The sequence below is a fragment of the Mustela erminea genome, chromosome 1 (genome assembly GCF_009829155.1).
Source record: "Mustela erminea isolate mMusErm1 chromosome 1, mMusErm1.Pri, whole genome shotgun sequence".
NCBI lineage: Eukaryota > Metazoa > Chordata > Mammalia > Carnivora > Mustelidae > Mustela > Mustela erminea.
Window position 1 is genome coordinate 138999875 of NC_045614.1, and position 27483 is coordinate 139027357.

The window sequence follows — 27483 nt, forward strand, 5'->3', positions numbered from 1 at the left end:
TTTATTTATTTGACAGACAGAGATCACAAGCAGGCAGAGAGGCAGGCAGAGAGAGAGGAGGAAGCAGACTCCCTGCTGAACAGAGAGCCCGATGTGGGGCTCGATCCCAGGACTCTGAGATCATGACCTGAGCCGAAGGCAGCGGCTTAACCCACTGAGCCACCCAGGCGCCCCTATAAAGCATTTGAAATGTAGCTGATTCAAATTCAGATGTGCTATAAGTATGAAAAGCACAACAGATTTCAAAAACTTAGTGTGAAAAAAACCTCATTAGTAATTTTGATATTGATTATATGTTGAAATGATATATTTTATATATTGGGTTAAATTGAAAAAATATATATGTATTTTTAAAAGATTTTTTTATTTTTCAGTAATCCCTACACCCAGTGTGGGTCTTGAACTTACAACACTGAGATCAGGAGTTGCATGCTCTGAGGTAGCCAGTCACCCCTAAAATATATTTTTACAGTTATTTTTGTCTGTTTCTTTTTACCTTTTGAATGTAATTAATAGAAAATTCAAAATACACATATGACTTTATAACATTCATTGCTGCTAATGACTATTTGCATATTACTTCCTGCTATTATTATGTCTTGGGGGAAAGGTTGAGAGTGTCTTATAGAGAAGATAACACAAATGCAGAGCGATGATCCATTGTGCTTAGGTGATATTTCTAGGTTTTAGGTCATTAAATTTTCATTCTGAAAACTTTGCTTTGGATACTAAATATCCAGGGCCAGTGTTCTGGAACTGAAAAACATGGAGAAAATTGGGGATGCTGCAATGTTTGTTACTTTCTGGTATTTTCTGAGCTGTCATTGGATATCCTAAATTCATGACCCTCCATGGATTCCTGCTTACATGTGGGGACACCGAACAAGATGGCTCAGAAGGAAGTAAATACTTACGGGATGGGCTATCTGACATGATGATATTGTGGGAACTAAGTAAAGCTAACTTCAATCTTGTCTGTCTTATTTAAAAAAGACATCTGGGGGCACCTGGGTAGCTCTGTTGGTTAAGCATCGGTCTTCAGCTCAGGTCATGATCCCGGGGTACTGGGATCAAGCCCCGCATCGGCTCCCGGCTGGCTGGGGACCCTCCTTCTCCCTCTGCCTCTGTCCCTGTGTGTGTGCTTTCTCTCTCCCTGTCAAATAAATAAAGTCTTGAAAAAAAAATAAAAAGGACATCTGTGTTGTTTATGTCTGCATTGACCTGCTAGCAGGAAAAATAAATAAATAATTTGAATTGTCATTAGGTTGGGAATAACACCTAATGACTAAGGGAGTGTGTGAGATTAACTAGTTTTGGCAAAAAAGCTCTAAATAAAAGTTAGAAGGCTGAATTCCAAATGTTTTTTAAATTAAAATTTGATTTTCTTTAAAAATCATCATTTTTTCAGATCAACATATTGGTGGGATTTCTTTTCTCCTTTCCAAAAAGCTATGCAAACAAAAACACCTCCCCTCTTTTTTTCTATTATTCACAAGTAGTATATGGTTTGCAGACTCCTTTCTTGCCCTCTAGTCATGGTCATCACTTCCTTTCTGGGACAATGAGAAGATTATAGAGAGAGAAATTAGCCTGACACTTGGAAAAGACAGAAAACTAAACCACAAAATTCCTAGGCCAGGTCCTCAGACACATGAATGCTCCATGTCTCTCCCTGTCTAGCATGACTCACACTGGAACGAGGTTTCTTTTGTCTAATGAACTCAAGAGAAGATTCTGAAATACACGCTGGGATTTATGGAAATAAATTTAGAATACGAGTAGCATAGAGTGCAAGGAACTGTCAGTGACTCTACTGGTAAGAACACAGCAGATAAGAAAGAAGAAAGGGGATACCGGGCTGATATTTTTTTTTCTGGGATTGGAACACATGGCATTGATGCCAGAAATTGTAGCAGAGACAGATGGCATGGCAGATGCTGGGAAAGAAAAATGACTTACTACTAGGTGAACCAGAAAAAATAAACAAGGAGGGCAGAGGGGAAAAAGTACAAGAGTTCCCCTCGGTTGTCAGGAGCATTGTCCCATGCTGCAAATGTAATTGCATCGCATAGGCTTGTAGATTGCAAATTAAGTGTCTTAACCACTTTCTCCACAGACAGCACATTTGGAATTATAGCTATTCTCTCGGGAGGACTCCTTTTTGTCTATTGTTTTTCCAAGGAAGGAGGGAAGAAAACAACTAATTGGATACATGATGCCTACATAAGATGAAGAAGATGTTACTGCTATCTTTTTCTGGCTCAGTTTGTTGCTATAGGATGCGTAGAAACTGAATGAAATTCATCTTGGTTTATTTTAGAAGCATTCCCAATTAACATACTTTCAAGGTGCAAATCAAATGAATGGGGTTGGCATTTTAATAAACTTAAATCAAAGTTGTTTAAAACATGTCCTAGAAAGCTGGGCTGGGCTCTCTCAATAGGTCCCTGGGGTTTAAAACAGGTGCCTCACCAAAATTATAGCTTAGCATGTACTGTGGCTCGACGGAGTTGACAGGAATGGTTGAAACCAATAAAAATGATTTTCAAATGCTAAGGGTCTAATATGAGCTACCCAGACACACACATGCAATACAGTGCCAACATACGTAGACTGACTCTATGAAAATTCATCACCATGCACTTGGCCGCCACTGTTGGATCACTTACATTAAACAGGAATGGATTTAATCAAGCCTAAAATTGCCAATGTGAGTTGCTGAAATAAAGAAAAGTATGTGAATGATATTAAGGATTTTCTGGCCATTGCAGAAAGAAAAAAAGGAGGGTATGGGGAGCTGGGCAAGCTTCCAGTGATGATTTTGGTCACTATATTTGCAGAGGAAATTGAAAACTAATTAAAGACTGTAGAGTGGGGCCCCTGGGTGGCTCAGTGGGTTAAGCCTCTGTCTTTGGCTCAGGTCATGATCCCAGGGTCCTGGGATCCAGGTCCACATTGGGCTCTCTGCTCAGCAGGAAGCTTGTTTCCTCCTCTCTCTCTGCCTGCCTCTCTGCCTACTTGTGCTCTCTCTGTCAAATAAATAAATAAAATCTTAAAAAAAAAAAAAGACTATAGAGTAACATTGACTAACAAATAACTACTATATGTTTTGGAAGGGGAATTCTGATATATATAATATTTATTTTCTGTACTGTTTTTAGAAATACTAATAGCCCTCTAAGGTAGACTCCATTGCACATGTACAACCTTCACTCACACGCAACTCATGACTTAGAAGCTCATTGCAAAATGAATCTCAGTAACAACATGGAATCCAGAAATAGCTTAGATACCATATTCTTCCATTTTTAGGGGAGCAAATGCACCCAAGGCCTCCTGGTAATCCCTGTCTGGTTCTCATTTTCTTCTTATCTCCTATTTCTTCTTCTCTCTATTGCCCATATCAGTGTTGCCCTCTGCTACAGTCAAGTGGAAGTCACTAAATGCCGAGACTAAGTTTCCAGAGACTTGGATCACACCGGCATCTCCACCGGTCCCACCTGGGAACAAACAAGTACACTGAGTTTGAGGATACACATTTTCTGAAAGCTGGGGAGAAATGACAGGAAAGGGAGTTCAGTCGGGAACAAATCCGACTTAATGAATTTCTGTGGTGTTTCCACGTTAAATCCCTCCAGAGGAATAAGACTTTGAGCTTGATGGGCCAGCTAGGAGTGGGTCCCTTCTGGTGGAGGGTGGGGAGAACTGAGTACATTCCAGCATGAACGGGTAGACGGCGGCAGAGCTACAAAAATGCCATGTTCCTTGATCTTATCATCAAGTGCAAACTTCTATTGTTTGGCCTCCTTCCTTAGACTTCTGGACTTGGACAGCACCTCTTGACAACATAGCTTGAGAAAATGTTCTGCTTTGTGGAATTACTATATGAGAAACTCAGAGAAAACTAACATATTCTCCAATTCTAGCAAAGGCTGGACAATGCTGCAGTTACAAATTCTATCAGGTAGCAATCTTATGTTGTTAATGTTGTTTGTTTGTTTGTTTGTTTAGCACTATGAAGCTCCCCTCTACTAAATTTCAACCCATAATCAGTGTTCACACAACAAACACCATTATTTTGTCAATATCACATAGCTTAGAGCTTAGATCCTAATTGAGAACATCCTACTTCTGTAGGTATATCATGCAGATTACAGTGTTTTCTGTTTGAGAGAGTCCTGCATTATATCTCTAAAATTAGACATTGGGGAGGATGCACAAAATGGATAAAATGAAAAAAAAAAAAAAGACCCGGGAAAATCCCAAATGTTTTTCTATCCTGTACATGGTATAATCACAAAGGATTCTTTTCCAAAGAGGAAAATAGTGGCACTGAGGCACTTAAAATGGGAAGCAATTTCAGTTTCACAGTCCCCACCAAATGGCATTGTATTTAACACTTTTGTTCATCAGATAGTTTCAGTGTTCTCTTTCAACATGTCATTGAGGAGAATGTGACATCATATTATCCTTGCAATAAGGACTTCATACACTAATAAGATGTTTATGACTGCTTTATGAAATACCTATTCTTTGCCTTGATAAAAATATGCATTTTTATGTCATTTCTATGGATAATTCTTATTATGAATTTCCAACACTGATATTGTACTATGATAAACTCCTGATTTACTCGGAGTCAAGAAAGTAGAAAACTCTAAGAGAAAGTTAGATATGTAAATATATATATTTTTAACATTTCTCTGTAGTTAACAGATAAATGGCAAGGAAAATAACTTCCGTATTTTTTTGGGGGTGGTCAGGAGTGCAACCTACAGAAAAGTTCATATATACTTTCATACATACAATCATTTGTAACTTCTATAACCTCTATAACCCTGTAGCAAGAATAAACCTTTATAGAACCTGATTTATTACGAGATCCTAGACTACCTTTTGAATCATCAGGGACAAATTTATCTTCAGTGTAATTTTGAATAGTAAATAGAATTTGTCCTATTCTAATTCTTTGAAAATGTGTAACTGTATGTCGTATTATAAGCCTCAAATGACCAGAACATTGTTTTTTCCTCCTATGCCCCAAATATCTTTATTCGTTTTCCCCTCAGGTAAGTCTAATCTATAAGACTGTAAATCTCAATTAACTAGAACATTCTAATATATCCTCCTAAATGATCTTCATCCTCAATCACCTTAGGTAGACTCCATAAATAAATGTAAGTTGAAGAAAATTTCGTTTTAGGAACATTCTCAATGTTCCCACAGAAGAGACCTGACTATTGTCCTCAAATAGTTGTAACAGAAAGGGAATAAAATGTTGCAGCTTCGTGAGAATCAAAACCCAAACTGCAATGAAGAGTCTCATTTTGAAGTAGTCACTCTATAAAACCTCCATTCACAGTACCACTTAGAACCTGTTACCACAGATCGGAAGCTAATCAGACTTAGTCATTACAAAAGAGGAAGACTGTCAAGGGACTTCCTCCAAAATAACGATGGCTGGGTTATAAACTCCCCTTCCAATTAATTTTATTGTTTCAGTTGATGAAATTGCAGAAGTGAAATGAACCTGGAAAAAGTGAGCACTGTAGCCAGCAGAAGCCACAGTCCCAATGCCTGGGAATACTTCAGAAATGAATGAAGAAGCCAGATGCAGAGCTCTGGCCTTGAGGGTAAATGCTGAGTCCAAGAGACATCGATGGGAAAGGTTTCCATTTTCCCCATTCAATCAAATCAGTCTGAATATATTTCATTTCCTACTGTCAGTGAAATAAGTCATCCAGTTAGAATCAATAACTCTAGAGTCTTTTATCCAATTTCTTCACTCACCTTCCATGGGGGTGTTGCTGTCCGGTCGATTGGCAAAGACCACATCCACGTACTCGAGCTGTAGCCTCTGGAGGGAGCCCTTCAATCCTGGGAACAGAGGCAGGAAAAATCCAAAAAGTACAAATGTAAACACTATTAGAAACAGTTAAAGTGTAAGAGACTCTTAACTCGAGGAAACAAACTGAGGGTTGCTGGAAGGGAGATGGGTGGGGGGATGGGGTAACTGGAGGATGGGCACTCCGGAGGTCACATGATATGATGAGTACTGGGTGTTATATGCAACTGGCGAATGCCTGAACTCCATCTCTGAAGCTTATAATACATCATATGTTAATTGAATTAAAATAAAATAAGATAAAATAAAAAGAAATAGTAAAAGTTTGGTTTCCTTAAAAAATTTACTTAAAAAAAAAAGCACAGTATTAGTTTCAAAAAGACATTGAATACAATGATGTATATTAATTGGCCCCTAGAGCCTTTAAACAATATATCAAAGGCTGACTTGAATCTCAACAAAGAAAAGTCTTATAGGGTGGCGCAGTTCAGTTAAGTGTCTGACTCTTGGTTTCAGCTCAGGTCATGATCTCAGGGTTGTGACCTTAGGGTTATGAGATGGAGCCCTGCATCAGGCTCCACACTCAGCTTGGAGTCAGCTTACGTTGCTCTCTCTCCCCCTCTGCCGCTCCTTCTCTCCCTCCCTCTGCCCCGGCCCCCTGCTCTTTCTCTTCCTCTCTTTAAAAATAAATAAATCTTTTAAAAAAAGAAAAGTCTTATAACTTTCTCGATAGTTTTACTACTCCTACCCCACCAGAAAAATATACTCAGCAAAGCTCGTTCACAGTGACTCATCTGTTGCGATATCCAGGAGCCAAGTTTAGAATAAAAAGTGGCCTAAGAGTTTAACTACTTCTTGAAAACTGCGAATTACTTTCATGTTATGAATGACTTACTGGGCTTACAGTGGGATGGGATATATTTATTGCTCATCAAAAACATTAAAATGGTATAAATCAGAAATAAATGACTGCCAAGGCCATCTTCATGTACACACAGGTTGTAACAGGAATAAAAGGGTTGGCAAATGAAGGTCTTGCTTAACCTTTTACTAATTGAAACAAAGTTTGAAGAACCTTAAATATAGCTGAGCTCTACCATTTCTATTATTCCCTGTTCTTTGGGGGAAAAAGCGAAAACAGAAGTTATAAAGACTTAGATAATATAAAGGAGAGAGTGAGAACTTAAAAAAAAAAAGTCTGGAACCAATAATATAAGTTTTAGCCCTAACCATCTGGTCACATTCCTGTGAGTACTCTGAGAAAAAAAAAAATGATTTAATTTCAGTAAAATTAATACTTCCCTGAAATAGAATGTATTGTATATAATATTATGCAACCAAAAGGATGACAGTTCAAGAATCATTTTATCTCATTTTCATGAGGCACAGCATTTCCTTATCAGCCTATTTAATTCCTCAGGAAGACTGGTGGTTTTTCTCTTTTTATTATAGGCATAAAACTAATTGCATGTTAAATGAGGCTCTTATAAATTTAAATTTGGCTCATTTAAATTTGATTTTTCAAACTGGTTTACCAGCCAGCCACAATTACTTTTCTGACAGGAAAATGAAGTGCTTGGATATAGTTCCGGAAATATTTTTCATTCATTGAAAAAGGATTGTCTGGGACGGTGGCTTGTTAAAAGAAGCATTGATGAAGAGATTAGGGCAGACAGGTGTTATAAGGTCCAGTGCCCGCTCTCAAAAAACTGCAGTGGCTTTCAGGCCTGGGCTATCACCAGCTCTCTGAAGGGGCAGCTTGAAATTAAATTTACCTTAAAAAGCCCTATGATATGAGCCACTTTTTGGAAGCAATTATATGTACTGGAGGAAGTGAGGAGAGGACAGAATAGCCAAATGGATAATGGGGTAGCGCAGGTTGGGAAGGTTAGAAATCTATACTCTAGTGTGCTATGGGATTCCACTTGGGTTATTTCAACCCCCCCCCCCACCCCAACCGATTTGGTGACTTAGGTCTCTGATCTGCAGTGGAGATAACAACACACACTACCTTCAGGATCATGCTTCAGGAGAGCAAATAAAACCAGCTTTCAAGCACTTTGTAAAGCACAGTAGTCTACAGAAATGCAGTGATTATCACAGCGATGCTCACATCTGGGAAATTCAGAATGAGAGGCGTCAAAGGCTAAATGCTAAAGATTTCCCTTAGACCTCCTGGTTTTGGAACCAGGCATTTAGTGAGAGTCCTGGCCCTCCCTGGCGCTGGAAGCAAGTGTCTCCCTTTCTGATGAGGCCTCTCCCTCCAGGGTCTCTTCCAAACAACTCAGCATGGGCTGAGAGTAACTACGAGAAAAAGCTACAGCTGGCTCGGCCCCTTTGTGGTGCTTGTGGTCAGCCAGGACTGGAGTCATTTACCCTCCCATGCCCTAAGCATGCACTAAATCCCATTCTTTTTTTTTTTTAATTTTTTTTTCTTTTCTTTTTTTTTTTTTTTAATTTTTATTTTTTATAAACATATATTTTTATCCCCAGGGGTACAGGTCTGTGAATCACCAGGTTTACACATTTCACAGCACTCACCAAAGCACATACCCTCCCCAATGTCCATAATCCCACCCCCTTCTCCCAACCTCCCTCCCCCCACTAAATCCCATTCTGATCCCCAAACTGTGCTGGGCTCTGGGCGTGTGAAGATGCACTGTACCCCCAAGGAACAAACAGTGCATGGTGAGAGTGCATGGGGGCACTGTATGTACCCCCAAGGAACAAACAGTGCATGGTGAGAGTGTATTAGGCACAGGCTCATTGTCGAAGGTAGTACTGTGTGCCCGTAAGTGATGGCATGCACTCCATATGAAGGTCATTTTTCAATGTAAGTGGTCATTCCAAGCCACTCAATTCTTTCTCTGGAAGGCATTTTTTCCCCCTTTGATATTTAGACTGAGATTCAGGTGTATTCGTGTGAAAATATGAGAAATCATGTGTTACATCTCGTCAGCTTTACGTTCTGAAATGAAGTAGCAGGAGACTGTGCCTCCAAGACATCCTGTCCCCAGCTTTGAAAATCCCAATCACATCAAGCCTTGAAATCCATGGTACCAATTCTGGGTTGTACGCTCTGTGAGATGGCAAAGCATCGGTGTGGGACTGGGACGTGAGGAGTTAAACAGGGGAAATGACATCGGATTTCCCTTTTGAGCTGGTCACAGGTCTGCTGAAGATGACTTGGAGGAGGCAAGAGTGAAAGCGGGGAGGGAGGCCAGGGAGAGGTCACCGTGCTGGGGCAAGTGGGCCAAGTGGGGACGAAGTGTTCAAATTCGGAACAAGTTATGTAAGTAGATATAAGGGGACTGGCCGGTGTGCAGGATACAGAGTGTGGAGGTCAAGGAACCAAGGGTGACTCTCTCAGACTTTTGGCCTGAGAAGTAAAGGGATGGTTACTAAGACAATCAAGTCAGGGGGAAAGCAGACTGGTGGGAGCCCCCAGAGGTCGGAGCGGCACGTTCGTCAAGCACACGGAGCTCTTGGCAGTTGGACGGACCAGCCTGGCTTTCAGAGGCAAGGTCTACGTGTAGACGAGGCGAAGGGTTTGGGATCTGGTGTGCTAATCTGGGCTGGCCTGAATGACCTTGCTGACATCTCCGGCTCTTTGGGCCCTGCTTTCCTCATCCTTCCAAAGACAAGCTAGACTGAAACGATCTTTCTTCTTCAATCTTTCATGTGACCACAAACCAAATCAGGGACTCCTGCCCTTTCCCATTTGCATGCCTTAATTGCGCAGAGATAGTTAAATTGTAGCAACATGAAGCCACGTTCAACAAATGTCTCCTTGAAAGTCATTTAGTGTTGGTCTCCAATAAGCAAATAGTTGTGTTCTAGCTCCACTTAGCAATGTTTGTTGAACACTGGCTTGGGGCCAGGTATTGTTTCAAGTTTAAGTAGATGTGCAAAAATGCATTAACCTTGGCTGCAGAGGGGAATCGGGGCCACTAATCATAACCTAAGAAAAGGACAGAAAAGCCCTCTGTCCTTGAGATGTCTACAAGGTCACTGGCCATTTCTCACAAGTCCACAGGATACTTAATTGTGTTGTGTAAAGAAAATAGCTTTCAAGTGACTACAGAAAAGAGAAATCAAAGTTTTTCTTTTAGGTTCTGAAGATGAACAGGAACTGTTTTGTTCGTAAGGTAAACTTTAATTCAATGTAAACCTACTTCATGGCTTCTAAAGAAATGTGCCCATTCCAGAAGTTAAGCAGGCTGGTGTGGTCAGAGATGGATCAGGGGCTCCGTGTTGCCTGCTGAACTCTATAGGAACATGGAAATCAGTAGTCTGGAGATTCTGCGAGGGTTCTCTTCAAACATACTGTGTCCACACTTTTGCTTTCCTTCTGAGCTTGAAAAAAAAATGTTGCCTCAAACGATGGGCACTTTTTCCGTATATAATTTTCTGCCTTCTTCTCAGCAGACCTCTCCGTCATGACTTGAGATATGTCTGCTTATTATTTTTTTAAAATTTATTTGACACACAGAGAGAGAGAAACACACAGAGAGACAGAGACAGAGAGCAAGCACAAGCAGGGAAATAGCAGGCAGTGGAGAAGCTGGCTTCCCACTGAGCAAGGAGCCCGATGTGGGGCTCCATTGTAGGACCCTGGGATCATGATCTGAGCCAAAGGCAGCTGCCCAGCTAACTGAGCCACCCAGGTGTCCTGTGTCTGCTTATTTTTTATAAAGACTGCACTGTATTAGAATAAGTCTGTGGCTGCTCTTCCCGTGATGAACCATGGTTACCCTGAGTGGGTGATTTCAGTTTAGTATGAACATGGAACACTGGGAAGGAATTTGTGGTGAAGCCATCTGTTAAGAAATTTCCTTTCTCATTGAAAAAAATCATAAATTATCTTTTTAAAATAAAGGTTCAGAGAAGCTGGGTTTGGCATTTACCATTCATTAAAAAGGTCTAAGCACTTTCTCAGATTATTTTCCTCTCCTACTCCTCAAATCAAGATAGTGAGTTTCTGGTTTGGATCACATAACAAAACGGTGATTCACCTGAAGGCCAAATATACACTCACACACAGCCTTTGCCTATAAAAGCACACACACAGTACACTTTTGTCTTACAGTTTGACTTACCAAACTATTTCTATTCTTTCCTATAAGATACTAAGGAAACTTGATCTGCTATTTTTTTTTAAAGATTTTATTTATTTATTTTGATAGAGAAAGAGAGAGTAAGTGCACCATCATAAGTAGGTAAAGGCAGGCAGAGAGAGAGGGAAGTAGGCTCCCTGCTGAGCAGAAAGCCCAATGCAGGCCTGGATCCCAGGACCCTGAGATCATGACCTGAGCCGAAGGCAGAGGCCACCCAGGTGCCCCGGATCTGCTAAATTTTAACACTTGCAAAAATTGGGACTTAAAGAATGTTTGTGGAATGGCTGAATGAATAGACTTTCAGAGCTAGAGAGGACCTTGAGATTCTAAATGGATACAATAAACCTCCCATTGTGAAATTTCTACCTCCTCCTTGTGAATCCAAGGAACATGTTGTTCCTGGCTGGATCTAAGTAAAGGAACTTGGGTTCACTGAAAAGGTCTTTCATCTGATTTTTTTCAAAAGTGCATTATGTACAAGTCAAGTTCATTTTATACTCTGTAAACCAGCTCAGGTGGCCAAGGTCACCGGCACTTAATTGACCTGAACTCTACATGAATCGGACCTCTGTCTTGTCCTCTAAGAACACTTTCTAAATTTAATGTGCATAAGAATCTCCAATGTTCATTAAGGCTACCTTCTCACAAAACAAGTATCAATGAAACCCAAGGACAATGATTTGTAAACTTCTTCCAACTTTATTTTGGGTCTAGAGCTCTCATGTCCCCTCCACCCCCCACTTTGTTTCCCTGAAAATTCACTCAATTCCCTAATTTCAGCCTGCCTGGAACTATCCTTTCAACTGATGCTCTTGGACTCGTGAATATCTTTGTCTTTGGCTGAAACTATGAACTACAAAATAAATAGTAACAACATACCTAATAAATGATCCCAATTCTTTAGTCACAGAAATTTGAAATTTTGTGTTAAAGTTTGAATCTGGGTCAGTTTAAATTTCAGCTGAACTGGTTTATCCATCCTGAGAGATCAGCTCCTAAGAGAATTCCTGACTTGTTTAAAGGGACAGAGAATTTAAAGTATTTCTGTTATGTTGTTTGAGGCTTGAAGAAAACTGACTTAGAAGAGAGAATTTTGAAATGATGAGCACACTGGTAAATATTAAAACAATGGAGATTCAGTAAAAAGCACAGCAACTCTGACCATTCTTTTTTTCCTTGATTTTATGTTCTCCGTTGATTGCCATCCTGAACCATTTCCTGAATCTCTTTTTTTTTTAATTAATTAGATTAAAAAGAAAAGAGGGGCAAGAACTTTCTGGGCAATACACCGCTGCCGTGTTTTTCTGCTTGGTACAACAAGCTTACATGGATTATTTCTTTTTTGCGGGGGCGTTATTTCTCATGGTACATGACTCAAGTCACATAGGCAAGTGCTAGAGCAGGAATGATGACAGTTTTAAGAGACAGGCTGGGTTTTACTTTGCAATATCAAGTTGGACACCAAGGCCTGAGAAGGGATTTTGTTTGGACTGGAATCGGAAAGCTTTTTCTAGTGTTAGAATGCGCTTATTCATTGTGGTGGCCTTAGAATGTTACTTAGTAAAGGGCGCTCTTATCTATGGTATGAAGACTAACAGTTGCACTATGAAGAATGATGATGATAAAGACAAAAATAACATTTATTAAGTGCTTATTACGTGACAGATACTGTGCTCAATGTGAATTATCTAATTTCATTCTCTGTATAGTAGCATTGCAAGAGAGGAATATTTATAGTCCATCAAGGAAATGGAGGTTTAGTGAGGTTAAATAACTTGCACAAAGTCCCCTAGCTCATAAATGACACAGTTGGAACTTGAACCACTCTTTGTTTGGTTTCAAACCCCAGTGCTTACAAACATATTAAGAATCAGTTAATGAGAAATACCAAACTCATCCAAAAACTTTGAACAACCGAATGATATAATTATCACTGTTAAACAATTACATATATGTGAAATATAAATATAAACATATTCTCCAAGATCTGGCTTCAAAACTCTCCATTTTATTCTCAATTTTAAAATTAAAAAAAAATAATAATCTCTATATCCAATGTGGGGCTCAAACTCACACCATGATCAAAAGTCACATGCTCTACTGACTGAGCCAGCCAGGTGCCCCCAAATTCTCTATTTTAAATTAAACTAGTGAACACCAAAATTATTTTTTTTCCAGTGGAAATCTAAGATCTTTCCAAGTTTTCTTTACAGGTTAATAAAGATCTCTAACTTCTAAACTGCAATGACTGGCTTCAAATTCAACATTATCTGTTTTTGTTTGTTTGTTTGTTTGTTTGTTTGTTTTTTAAGACTTACTCATTTAATTGAGAGAGAAACAGAGAGTGAGTGAGCATGTAAGCATGGGGAAGTACAGAGGGAGAGGGACAAGCAGACTCTTCCCCTCAGACTCCTCCTGAGCAGGGACAAACTGAGCTTGGGTCCCAAGACCCTGAGATCATGACCTAAGCCAAAGTCAGATGCTTAACTGAGTCACCCAGGTGCTCCTCAACGTTATCTTTTAGATTAGATTCATGGGGAGGGAAAAAACTTCACAGTGAAATGATAACCTGGAAGAAAATATTTGCAACAAATGTAGCTGACAAAGAGTGAACATTATTAATACACGAAGAACCCCTGAAAAATTAATGAGATCAAGACACAAAAAAAACTCAAAAGAAAAATAGCTTAAGAACATGAAGAGTTGGTTCCCAGAAAAAGAAGCACAAAATTATAAAAAGTAGCTCAAACCATTACTAAATAAATGTATAACTAAACAAAATCAGCTCATCCATCAGATTGGTATATTCCTTTTTATTATTATTATTTATTTATTTATTTGACAGAGAGAAATCACAAGTAGATGGAGAGGCAGGCAGAGAGAGAGAGAGAGAGAAGCAGGCTCCCTGCTGAGCAGAGAGCCCGCTGCGGGACTCGATCCCAGGACCCTGAGACCATGACCTGAGCCGAAGGCAGCGGCTTAATCCACTGAGCCACCCAGGCGCCCCTGGTATATTCCTTTTCAGAAAATAATTTAAAATATGTATTATTCTTTGACCTAATGATGCCGCTTCCAGTATCTATCACATTTATGTAAGCATGGCCATTTTTTTTCTTTATAATACTAAAACCAAGAAATAACCTACAAATCATGTGTAGAGTGCATATGTATGTGGGTGTGTGTGTGTCTAAAATTATTTTAATTGCAAAAAAAGTAGGTTTTTTTAGGTTAATATGTACAGCTTGATTCCCCTGGTTTCATACTTATGTTTTTGTACTTATAAGAAAATGTGGATAGAAAGATAGATAGATATATAGATAGATAGATAGATAGGAAGGAGATCAATTTAACTGTGGGGACAAGTTGGGAAGGACATGCCCCAGGTTGTCACACTGTGAAATGAGATGAGGTAAGCTAAGGGAATACTTCTTTATTTTTATTTTTAAAGTTTGTGAGATTAGATAGAGTACATTTCATGTTTTTACTGACTTTGGTATTTCATAAGTTTAAAATAAAAAGAAAAAAATCATTGGTTTTCATGATTAATTATGAATCTAAAGTTATAAAAATCTTGGATCCATATAGGTCCATTTAACATTTTTCCTTTATTGCAACAGGTACAGGTGGAACATTTTTGTTATATGTAGATAAATAAGAAATACATAAAAATTTCTCCCAATTCTCATAATCCTCCCAACGAGGTAGAGTACTATTCTATTACATAATGGTTCTAGAAGACCATACTATTTCCTGTTAATTTCTAGTCTCTACAAAGTTTTGAGTGCCATCACAAAAGCAATGGCTCCATGAATCAGTAACTGAGTGGTAATTTTTTATAATTTTTAAAAATGTATATAATACTCCTTAAAAATTATCATAGTCTTGAAAACTGTATGCCAATAAAATGGACAACCTAGATGGATTAGATAAATTCCTAGAAACATATAAACTCACAAAACTGAATCAAAAGGAAATAGACAATTTGAATATACCCATTACTAGCAGTGAAATTGAACCAGTAACCGACAAACTCTCAAAAAACAAAAGTCCAGGATCAGATAGTTTCATAGGTAAATTCTATCAAACCTTTAAAGAAAAGTTACTACCTATTCTTTTCAAACTCTTCCAAAAAAACAGAAGAGGAAGGAAAACTTCCAAATTCGTTCTATGAGGCCAGCATTACTCTGATACCAAAACCAGATAAAGACACGACTGAAAAAGAGAACCACAGGCCAATATCTCTGATGAACACAGATGCAAAAATCCTCAAGAAAATATTAGTAAACTGAATCCAACAACACATTAAAAAAAAGTCATTTACCACAATCAAGCAGGATTGATTCCTGGGATGCCAGGGTGGTTCAATATTTGCAAATCAAATCAATCAATGTGATGTATCATATCAACAAGAGAAAGGATAGAAAACATATGATCATTTATAGATGAATAAAAAGCATTTGACAAAGTACAACATCCATTCATGATAAAAACTCTGAAGGAAATAGGTTTATAGGGAACATACCTCAACATAATAAAGGCCATATATGAAAAACCCAGAAGTAACATCTACTCAATGGTAAAAAATGAGAGTTTTTCTCCTAAGTCCAAGGACAAGACAAGGATGTTCATTCTTATCACTTTTATTCAACACAATACTGGAAATCCCGGCTATGTCACTCAGATAAGAAAAAGGAATAAAAGGCATCTGAATTGGTAAGGAAAAAGTAAAACTGTCACTAATGTAGATGACATGATACTATATGTAGAAAACTCTAACGACTCCACCAAAAACAATGACTAGAATTGAAAAACGAATTCAATAAGGTTTCAGGATACAAAATCCATATACAGAAATCAGTTGCATTTCTATTCAACAATGATGAAGTAGCAGAAAGAGAAACAATTCCATTTACAAATGCACTGAAAATAATAAAGTATCTAGGAATCAATTTAACTAAGGAGGGAAAAGGCCTATACCCTGAAACCATAAAACACTGATGAGAGGATCTGAAGATGACACAAACAAATGAAAAGATATTCCATGCTCACCAACAAAGAGAAAAATTTTGTTAAAACATCCATACTACCCAAAGCAATCTACAGGTTCAACACAATCCCTATCAAAATACCAATGGCATTTTTCACAGAACTAGAACAAATAATTCTAAAACTTATATGGAACAAAATATCCTTAATAGCCAAAGCAATCTTGAAAAAGAAGGACAAAGCTGGAGGTATCACAATCCCAGATTTCAAGATACGCTCCAAAGTTGTAGTAATCAAAACAGTATGGTACCAACACAGAAATAGACACATGGATCAATGGAACAAAATAGCCCGGAAATACACCCACGAGTACATGGTCAATTAATCTATGACAAAGAAGGCAAGAATATGCAAAAGAAAAAAAAGACAGTCTCTTCAACAAATGATTTTGGGAAAACTAGACAGCTACATGTAAAGAATGAAATTGGACTTTCTTAGACCATACACAAAAATAAACTCAAAGGGATTAAAGACCTTAATGTGAGACCTGAAACTCTAAAATTCGTAGAAGAAAACATAGGCAGTAATCTCTTTGACATCAGCCACAGAAACATTTTTCTAGATTTCTCTCTTTTGGAAAAGGGAAAAAAAGCAAAAGTAAAATACTAGGACTACACCAAAATAAAAAGCTTTTGCACAGTGAAAAAACCATCAACAACAAAAAAGAGAACCCATCAAATGGGAGAAGATATGTGCAAATGGTACATCCAATAAAGAGTTAATATTCAAAATATATAAAGAACTTGTACAACTTGGCACCGAAAAATATAAATAATCCGATTTAAAAATGGGAAGAAGACACAGACAGACATTTTTCCAAAGAATATATGCAGATGGCCAACTGACACATGGAAAGATGCTCAACATCATAATTCCTCGTCATTGGGGAAATGCAAACTAAAACCACAATGAGATATCACCTCACACCTGTCAGAATGGCAAAAATTAAAAATGCAAGGAACAAGTGTTAGTGTGGATGTGGAGAGAAAGAACTCTTTTGAATTGTTGGTGGGAACACAAACTGGTGCAGCCACTGTGGGAAACAGTATGGAGGTTCCTCAAAAAATTAAAAATAGAATTACCATAATTCTACTCCTGGGTATTCACCCAAAGAATACAGAAACACTAATTCAAAAAGATAATATACACCCCTATGTGTATTGCAGTTTTATTTACATTAGCCATGATATGGAAACAACACAAGTATTCCTTCATAGATGAATGGGTTAAGGAGGTTTTATATATATATATGGATGATGGACTATTACTCGGCTATAAAAAAGAATAAAATCTCACTATTTACAACGACATGGAGGGATCTAGAGAGTATAATGCTAAGTGAAATCAGTCAGAGAAGGCAAACACCATATGAGTTCACTCACATGCGGAATTTAAGAAACAAAACAAATGAAAAAAGAAAAAAAGAGACAAACCAAAGGACAGACTCTTAAATATAGAGAAAAAACTGGTGATTACTAGAAGAGAGGTGGGTGGGGGGAATGGGTGAAACCGGTGAAGGGGATTAAGAGTATACTTACTGTGATGGACACAGAGCAATTATGGAAGTGTGGAATCATTGTACTATACATTTGAAACTGTATAGTAATAATACTGTATGTTTACTAAATTAAAATTAAAAATATATAACAATAAAAAAATTTTAAATCAAAGTATCATAGTCTTAGCATATGTCCATACAAGATATTCGTAGCAGTATTATTTATAAGTAAAAAAATGAAAACATTAACTGATGAATGAATAAACAAGATGTCGTCTATCCACACAATGGAATTTTATTTGGCAGTAAAGGGGAATGAAGTACTGACACCTGTTACAACATGGATGAACATTATGCTAAGTGAAAAAGGCCAGTCACAAAGAAGTACATATTGTACGGTCTCATTCATATGAAATATCCAGAACTGGCCAATTTATACAGACAAAAGTAGATTAGCGGTGGCTTGGGGCTGTGGAAGAGGGTAGGGAGAAGGTGGGAAGTGACTCCTAGTGGGTACTAGGTTTCTTTGTAGAGTGATGAAAACGTTTTAAAATTCAATTTATGGTGATGATTGTACAACTCCTTTATACTCAGAACCAATGAATTGTGCACTTTAAATGGGTAAACTCTTATGGTATGTAAATTATACTTCAATAAAGCTCTTTTAAAAAGTCTTAGTGAAGTGTTTTATCAATGCTAGCACAGCTGTAAATGAGAAGAGTTTTAGAGAATTTGTCCTTTTTCTTTTGTGTTGCCAACTGTCTTCTCTATATCACTACACTCCTACATTAAAACCCAGAAAGACTGTGGTTGATTGTGATTCTCTTTATAAAGAATTTCCACCCCCCCCAAGTGGGTTTTGAACCTATTTGGTTGATACCTTTCCTGAATCAGCAGCCCACAAATGAAGATAAAATGAAATGCTGTACCTACCTTCAATAATATGTTTTCTTGACAACCCTCTTTCCGTTTCAGCTCTAACAAGAAAAAGAAGCAAATGACTTTGAGTGGGGGTGTGCTTTTTTTTAAATTGCTGTTACAAAAGTACAGAAGAATAATCACTCTAAATTGAATTGCTAATTTTATACCCTATTCTTGGCAAATTCTACACCACCGGTTGAGGAGAGAAGCCTGGTGAGCCATGCACTGAGCCCCTTTTCTTTGCAGACCCCAGCTGATAAATTAACTATTACATCTCATCACATGATATCATTAATAACTCAACCATGCGTGCCCCGTCCATATATACTGTGACATAAGGCTCAATCTTCCCACCTCACCCTCAACTCAACCCAAACCATCCTCACCCCTAAAAAAGCCTTGACATAAGTTTGTGAGCTGCCCATAAGTTTCGCTTTTCTGAGAAAGGAAGCACATTTGGAAGTGCCTTTTGACTTGCAAAAGAAATTTAACAATTACTTTCTGTTAAAATGTGATGTCAGTCTTTCTTACATTAGTATCCGAAGAAGACAAACATTTAATTAGGACTTTTGTCTTTCCAGACCATCCTCACATTCTGGCCAATTAGAAAGAAATATGGTCCCTGAGTTTTAAAGTCTTCATGAAATATTTCTTCAACATCATTCTCTGTGGCCACCTCTTTTTAAAACACAGTATTTCACCATCTGCCTTTGGTGATTTTGAATCTTTTATAAAAGCATTAGATGGTATTGGATGCAGCACTCCACTACGTAATGGGTCTTGGGGATTGTCTTCCTCCCTGTTGATTTCTTAAGTATAGGCACGGCTTTCAGTACCATTGCAAAAACACTGAGTAACAGCACCATGAATCAGAGCAGAGACACAGCAAATCTACCTTTCTCAGAAGCACCATGTTGCCTGAATTTTTAGAGGTGATAAATAAAAATCTACAGTCCATCTTTCTGTCTTCATGGTCATCATAAACAGGCTCAAAAATAGCAATATGATATGAGTGTGTGTATGGGGGGGTATTTACATACATGTACACTTTGATTAGAAGATTCCTAAGGAACTGTCTTCTGTCTCCAATTTTGTTTTCAACTGCTCCCTCTCCATTATAGGGAGGTAAATAAGGTTTTGCTGGTTTGTGTTTGTTTTTGTTATTTGTTAAGACTCCATGGAAATATTTGTGATTTCCATGAAAAGGTATGTGATAGCCAGACTTTTAAGTTCTGCTGAATTGTGTAAATACCAGTTCAAACAACAGTAGGCTTATCAGAGGCCAATTTGTCCTGTGAAATTTGCTTGCCTCCCACAACAGAGGAGGACCTCTCTTTCATTTGCCTGCCAATGAGTGATATGGTAACTTCCTGTTACTCTCCAAAAGGCAGTCCTCTTGATCAACATTCTCACGCCTTCTGCTGAATGACCAGAGACTCACATATGGGGCCAGACAAGATACTTTTATCTTCACATTCCATGGAAGTCTTTGGGTTTTGGCAGATTCGAATAGCTTTTCTTCTGTGATGCTATGTGCTTGTTTTCTTTTCCGAAAATTTGAACTCTATTTTGGAAATGGTTCTAAGTATGAGGCTGGTATTGGAAGATCTCCATGAATTACTTAGTAACAAGTGGCCACATGCTTTACACTAAATTTCTTTGGGGCATCTCGCTAAAATTGAATCCTAGGCTAATTGCTACTTTCTTCAAGGCAGAAAAAATAATCTTTCTCTCCAAATCAATTAATTTTAGTACATTAGATGCAAAATGGTTGCCCAGAAGGATAAAAGCATGAGCTACTAGTTGTTTCCTGTCAAGCAAAGAAAAGAAAAGGTATTTAACTTACTTTCCACCCCAGTAGAGTTTGGTTGTTATGACCAGGCTGGACCTCCTATATGTTAGACAAACAGAGAGAAATATTAAATAAATTGTTGGGTTTTTGCACTGAGTCGTATTATTATACCACCAGAAAGAATTTATTGTACTTCCCATTAAAAAAAAAAAACTGGTAAAGAGATAAATTTGTTAATTCATGTCACTGAAATATTGGGACAAAGGGAAGCTGATGAGTGGGTATGTGAAGTCAGATCCTAGATAAGAGGTTGGAGGGGAATGACCTTTACCTGGAAAGGCAGGTGGAGGAAGCCGATGGGGGGGTTGGTGAAGAGGGCTAATGGGAGGCATGGAGGGGCAGGAATGGTTAATGAGAGGATGAGTGAGAGGATTTAAAGGATGAACTGCTTTAGCAGCACCCATTAACGCTTATTTAGCATCTGACATAACACTGATTGAGTGTGAGCTTTCCTGGGGCTCAGTCCATACTCTGCCAAGGACCATGGACCCTAGCGGCTCTGAATTATTCTGCTTTCCAGCTGTGACAGTCACAGGCAGTAACTGACAGCAGGGAGAGAGGAATGATAGAGTAGTCAATCAATAGGAATAAATTTTCTTTGAGTGTTTCATTAAATGGAAACGTTATTTTAGGAAAACAGTCCTAAAGTTCTTAACTCAAGGTTTGAACCACTTTACTCCGAAGGGAATGAGATGTGGAAATCTCATCAACAAATTTATTGCGTTCTCCAAACCACATCCAAGAGCAGGAAAAGGCCATGGTATCATCACGATGGTGGAATAGGAAAGGTGTCTTGAGAACTACAGTCACAAAATTTACAATCAGGAGCCAGATCTCAGTATGATTTAGCTTCTCCAGGTCTGTAATTCAATTGAACTGGTCGAGGAAAAAAAAATCATTTGAGATTCAAAGGTTAAGACTAAACTTTGGGAGTATTTGAGATAAGGCATCTATAATTCCATCAGCCGAGGAGCTGATGCCTTGGGGCCGAGAAATAAGAGCCTCACAAGATGAATGATAACCAATGGGGAACACGGGTGACAATTCTGACAGCTTAGCTGCAACCGGAAAAATTTGTAGAAAATGTCAGCAACCCCATCCCACGGAAGTTAATTCCTTGAAAAGTAATTTGAATCACTGTAACGGAAGCTCTACAGATCCCTGTGTCTAGAGATTACACACTGCGGAAGGCCTGATGCACTTTCCAGGTTAATCCATCAACCTCATGATACCTAGTGTGACAGCAATCTGCCCCAGGGGAGCCAGGTCTCCTTTAGCAAACATTTTCACAGCTTCAAGAAGAGGCCGGATGGAATATCATAAAAAATGAATGCGGTCCTCTCGATGATTCAGAGTGGCTGGGTTGGCCAGAGCTGTACATCCTCGCCAAATACTATCAGAGACTTGGTTCTTTTTTTTTTCTTTTTTCCAAAGTTAGGTTTTGTGGAAAATGTCTGGGCTCCATGGGTATGCACACTAACATGCATGTTCCGGTAGGAAGAGCAGCCAGCGATACCAGCCAGTCATCACCGACCATCATGGCGGCACTTTCGGCAGCTCTTCCGAGTGGGTGGAGAATGACAAGATGAGTATGCGACACGGATCAGCACAGCTTTCCAACTGCTTTGGCACACCTCATCTCACTTTATCAGCGTGACACTTCATGAACAGTTATGTGGTCCATTATACAGATGGGGAAACTGAGACTCAGACAAGTGAAGTAACATGGTCTGGAAAACACAGTAGGCAACGGATAGTGCTGGGACTGGAAGCCAAAAATACTAATTGAAATTGCTTTTAGAGACTCGTGCTACGGTCTGTCTTTTCACCAGCTGTATAGGAGTATCAATACTCTGTAGCATGGTGACAGCTGGGATTTTATCTATGAGACTGAAAGGCTGTTTTTAAAAGATGCATGATAACCTGGTTTCTTATAGGTATATAACAGGCTCTGCAAACCACGGAGAGTGAGGGCTAGAGGCCGTCTGGGTGTTAAGGGGAAAGAGCTGCCACACGTATGCTCCCCTCCTTCCTCAGGTGTCCTCTGTCAGCCCGCCCCTCGCTGCACAGTTCATGGGGCTCTTGGTGGAATCATCTCCAGGGTCTCCGTCATTAGCTCAACTGTGCCCCCTAAAAAGGCACAGTCAAGTCCTAACTCCCAGTACCTCAGAAGGTGAGTTTATTTGGAAATGGGGTCATTACAGATGTAATCAAATTAAGATGAGGTCATACTGGAGTAGGGGGAGTCCTTAATCCAATATGACTGGTGTCCTTTTAAGAAGACACACAGGCGCACACGAGGGAAGCGGCCATCTGATGGCAGAGGTAGAGGTTGGGTGCAGCCGCAGGCTGAGGAATTGGCCCATGATTGCCAGCAGAAGCCCAAAGCTAGGAAGAGGCAAGGAGGGAGTCTACTCAGAGTTTCAGAAAGAGCATGGCTTGGCCCAGACCTTGATTTTGTACTTCTAGCCTCCAGAGCTGTGAGAGAACATACTTCTGTTGTCTGAAGGCACGGGGTCTGCAGCACTTGGTTCCAGGAGCCCTAAGAGAGTGGGGAGTCCCTTTTTGGGAGATGATGGATGGACCAGCCTTCTGAGTGGGAACGGAACTCCAGCAAAGTGGAAGACTGGGCGGGGCTGTGAATATTTTTTCATATTTAAGGTTGAATATGGTTTTCTCTAAATACCCTTACAATCCCTGGAGTCGGGGAGGAGGAGCAGGGAGAGGGAGAAAGTGGGTCACCAATCTTTATTTGTTCATCTCTCCATAAATTTCTGGGTTTCCTTTTCCACCAATACTGCAGAGCTCTTGTTTATCTGGCCAAGAGCTGATCTTCTACCAGAGAGGAGGAGGACCCCAGATTGTCCCATGGTCTTCACCTGATTTTCTACTCATGCTGGGGATGAAGTGGCTGTCGTGGTTGATATACACAGTGCAGTGGAGGGGGACTGCCTCCCCACATCTTACAGGGGAGGCATTCCTCTTTACCAGTGGCGTTGGCTACAGCCCGCTATGAGATAGGATGTGACCCCATCAATGACAGAAGAAGAAGTCCTTTCCTGAATGCCCAGATAAACGGGCTTCCTGCACACAGCTGAGGTGCTGGCTAATTGTGTTCAGATAAGGGAGCTTTCGGCCATTTGCCACAAAGACTTCTTTCTTCATTATTTCTTTGCATCCTGACTTGTTAGTAAAATGAAGTGAACATAGAGACATCTGCATAGATATGCAGCTTCCTATAGCTGCCTTCCTTCACCAAATTACCACAAATGGCAGGGAGAAGCCATGAAAATGCCACTTTCTTTCATGCGTTGACTATCTTGTGAACATCCCTTCCTTCTCGGCTCAACCCCGTGGTAATTCATTGTGATCGATGACTCGTCAATACCCTTTGAAGCACATGGAATGAACTTGTTGGTATTTATTTTCAAACCACTATAAATCATCCCTTTACCAAGAATTGATTTTTTTTTTTTTTTGACAGCCTTTTGTTCAGCTGTCATGCAATTTTATTTTCCCTTCTCTGGTACAAAATAATAACAGTGTGTTTAAAGGCAAGGACATGATTCTGGTGAATGCATTACCTCCAGCCTTTCTTCTTGATGATGCTCCCCAGAATCACTTCAGCCCTGGAAGGGAAACAGAAAATGGCTTAGGATACAGCGTCCTGGAAATGCAAGAGTCAATCCCAAACCACGAGAGCCATTCCTTGTTTGAACTCTCCGTGCCTACATGTCCCGAAAATAGAAGCCGCTCTCGGCTAGTAGCACAGTTTCTGCTGTTTCTGCTTGTGCCTGCAGAATCCGGCTCCTGGAGCATTCCAGAAGCACCTGCCAAATCCTGACATGCTGGCAGGAGACTGCCTGTGGTCCCGATACTAAGAAACAACAGAGTCATTTGGCAGTTGGGTGTTTTTGAACCACTGATCCCGTATATAAATATCCTGTTCGGCGGAGTCCAGTGGGAGTCAAGGTTTCCCTTCTAATTCCCGTGGTCTTCGGTTGTGACCAGGGAGGACAATGAGACCTGGCACGAGGGCACATTCTCCACATGGCCTGACTGAGCCGTGAGTCCTGTCTCAGAGCCCCAGCCTGCTCTGGGGTCCATGCAAAGGTTGGAGCTGGTGTGACTTCACTAGCAAAAGCAGCAAGGCTCAAACACAGTCATCTCTGTCCTCAGAGTGGGGTCTGAAATGCCTTCCTATAAAACAGACTAAATTTCTTGGCATCTCTGAGGACCCCACTTTTAATCTCTGCTCTCCTTGTGCTAGGTGGAGGGATGGGCCCGCCAATGGGAAAACCAGTCCCAGATTCCCGGCAGAGAGAACGCCCCAGTTTCCCTCCAGTTGGGGGGTGGGCAGTGGTGAGGAACAATGACATGCGGTTATAAAATAACAGGATGAGCTTTGGAACCAGTAGGCTGGAATCTGCTCGTTTACTCCCTTACTCAGGTAGCCAACTCACATTTCTTGATCTCTGTCACCACGCTGGTACCAGCCATCTCTGCCCTTCAGATGGCCCGTGGCGAGGTTTTCAGTCCACTTGTCATATGGGGCCAGGGGCGGGAAGGTTTGGGTGGGCAGAGAGGACCAGAGGCAGTCAATACCCCCAACTCAGGGGATGGGGATAGAGAAAGGGAGAAAAGCAGTGCCACCAGAGTGTCATGTCAGCCATGGTCTGGGCAGACTCTTGGTACCACAAATGCCACCTGAGGGGCACAGAAAGGCCTTCAAGGCAGTGACTTACTTTCCAGCAGCATAGACTTCAGCAGTATCAAAGAGATTCACTCCACTTTCGTAGGCAATCGTCATCAGCCGTTCAGCAACCTGCAAGACGGTGTGGAGGTCGTTCAGAAAAGCCAAATGGTTTCCCAACCCAGGAAACCACTTTGTAATCCTCTGCTGGTCTTTAAGAACACCGAAATCTCACTATAACCACTCCTTGCTTTTATCAGTTGCATTACAGAATGAAAAAGAAGAAGAAGATTCAAGATACCAGCATATATAGGGGAAAAGCTTTATAGGGCCTCAGATAGAGACCGGCCCTAAGAGATTTCCTTCAGCATTGGGATAAGTCAGCCCTCAGGAGCAGGGTGAGGTAAGGTGGGGAGATCTGTGTTTCTCACTCTGTTTGGAAGATCTGGTTTGACAACATTCTCCGCAGCATCGTAATCTCTCTGACAAAGAGTGTCAGTTGTACCACTGGTGACTCCATTTCTCTTCTTCTCTTTTCTCCAAGCCAATAGGTTTTGGCAGGGGGGTGACTCCTGACCTAAAAGCCTGTGCTTTTTCCGCTTGAGGCTTAGTGGACCGTGCTGATGAACCAGAGGTCAGACAGAGCCCTAACAGCACCCGTAGCTCAGCAAAACCCCGGCCGCAGCCACGGAGCCACCAGCCAGCTGGATGGCAGAGGGGAGGGAGTGAGGGCATGTGCTGGCTCGGGGGATCCCGCTCCCCACCATTCAGCCTGCAAATACATCCCCACGCTCCTTGTTCCTTCCTTTGTGCTGCTGGACACCAAGGGCAAGCATCCAGCGGTACCAAGAGTAAGAGTGCCAGTGTCTCTAGAAACAACACCTGGAGGGGAGGCTGTAGTGCGACAGCGATAAACAACAGGGGAGAGGACACTTTTTCATTTTGCTGACAGACCTACTGGTCCACTGAAAAATCACACACCTCACAAGTAATTAAAATGGATTTTTCCATTACGTGTTTGATTGCAGGCTGAGGTTGCTTCATCAGCATTTCCAAGATGAAGTCTTTCCCTGTTGTTTTTAAAATCGGCATATCAAGAAAATTATTAGGCTAGAAAAAGGGAGTCCATGCCAATCCTTTAGAATAATAGCTGTGTTAGAAAACTTAGTATGTTATGTGACATAACACAAGGAAAATACATGGTGCAAACCCTAGCCTATGTCATGATGGGGAAAACTATACTTGTCTTAACTTTAATTTCTACCTAGCATAAAGCCAGTTTGACTTGCGTTTATTGTGACGTGCAATTTCAGGAACCCTAATTACCTTATAGGTAAGAAAATATAAATAAAACTCTGAAAATTAAGTGCTAGAAGATAGTGATACATACGTATTTATCGTAGTTATAAATATTCACATGAGTAACCAATATCTTGGTTTTATGATGAAGCCAAATCATCTTAGGAAGACACCTCCCAGAATTATCTATTGTGATATGTGGGTCTTTTTGATAATACCCGTCAAGTGACTGTTTGATATATGGTTGAATTCTCCCAGTAATGGAAATATCACCAGCTCCCGAGGAAGCACCGGTGGTTGTCAATGAGCATGTCACAGCCCGGTCGTCCCAGGATTGACAATTTGTACCTGCTTTGTGCTGAGCTCACAGGAATCAGAGGTAAGGCAGAAAAACTGGGGAGGGGAATTCATGGCTACTGGCCTGCTTTTTCCCTCATGGAAATGGTTGAGCTCAGGCAATTCGGCTGCAGGCGGGGCTGTGGTCTGGGCTTCCCTGCCTCCTGCTTGCTGGCATTCTCTCAGCAGGGAGCGGGGGTAAGTCACAGCTGTTCTCTGGAAGGACAGTGGCTAAATGTCCGGTCTGCATCTGAGGTGAGGCGACTGCGGCCATTCACGACAGCTTTATTGTGCAGTTTTTAGAACTATAATTTTGAAATGATGTATTTCAGAGGCCAGCCTTGCACACTCTGACCTGGGCAAGCTGGGCTCGTTGCAGCAGAGAGCAGATACAGTAAAGAGGAGAGCAGACATGAAAGGGGAGATGGTGCCCTTAACAGTTGGCCCTTCTGCTCCTAAAGCAAAGGTATTTTTGTCTTTTTCTCCTCTGGCTGCCATAACAGGCAGTAGAAGGTCATGCAGTTGCTGGATTCAGTGGATAATTAATTTTAGATCTCCCTCCCGGTCACCTGCTTTGTATCTGACTCAAGTCTGTGGCCACGGTTTTGATATTTGTGGACTCGTCTCTGTGCCTCCTCCACACACTTTACCTGATACTCGTCAGATAGCCCTATAATGAGCCCTGTGATGACCCCCCAGAGCCTCCTTCAGAACTGGACCTATTCTCTTAGCTGCCAGGAAATTGCACTTGGCTAAAACAGTTGTCCCACAAAAGGTGAGACCCACTTCCTAGGGCAGCCTCTCTCCAATGACTGGTCATACAAAGGCTATAAATACTCAGTCCTCCGGCCCCAACCTGGGACAACTCTGGGGCCG

The 27483-nt window shown here is 40.4% G+C and overlaps 1 protein-coding gene across 2 annotated transcripts in view; it reads right to left on the reverse strand.

Moving 5' to 3' along the window:
* KCNAB1 (potassium voltage-gated channel subfamily A member regulatory beta subunit 1) overlaps positions 1–27483 on the reverse strand; it is a 389892-nt gene that overhangs the window by 56449 nt on the left and 305960 nt on the right. For both annotated transcript variants that reach the window (XM_032344007.1, XM_032344012.1), the window contains exons 4-8: positions 25025–25104; positions 23864–23908; positions 20274–20318; positions 18440–18483; positions 5791–5877 (exon numbers count right to left, since the gene is read on the reverse strand). In XM_032344007.1, coding sequence (XP_032199898.1) covers positions 5791–5877; positions 18440–18483; positions 20274–20318; positions 23864–23908; positions 25025–25104 — 301 coding nt within the window. The remainder of the gene's footprint in view (positions 1–5790; positions 5878–18439; positions 18484–20273; positions 20319–23863; positions 23909–25024; positions 25105–27483) is intronic.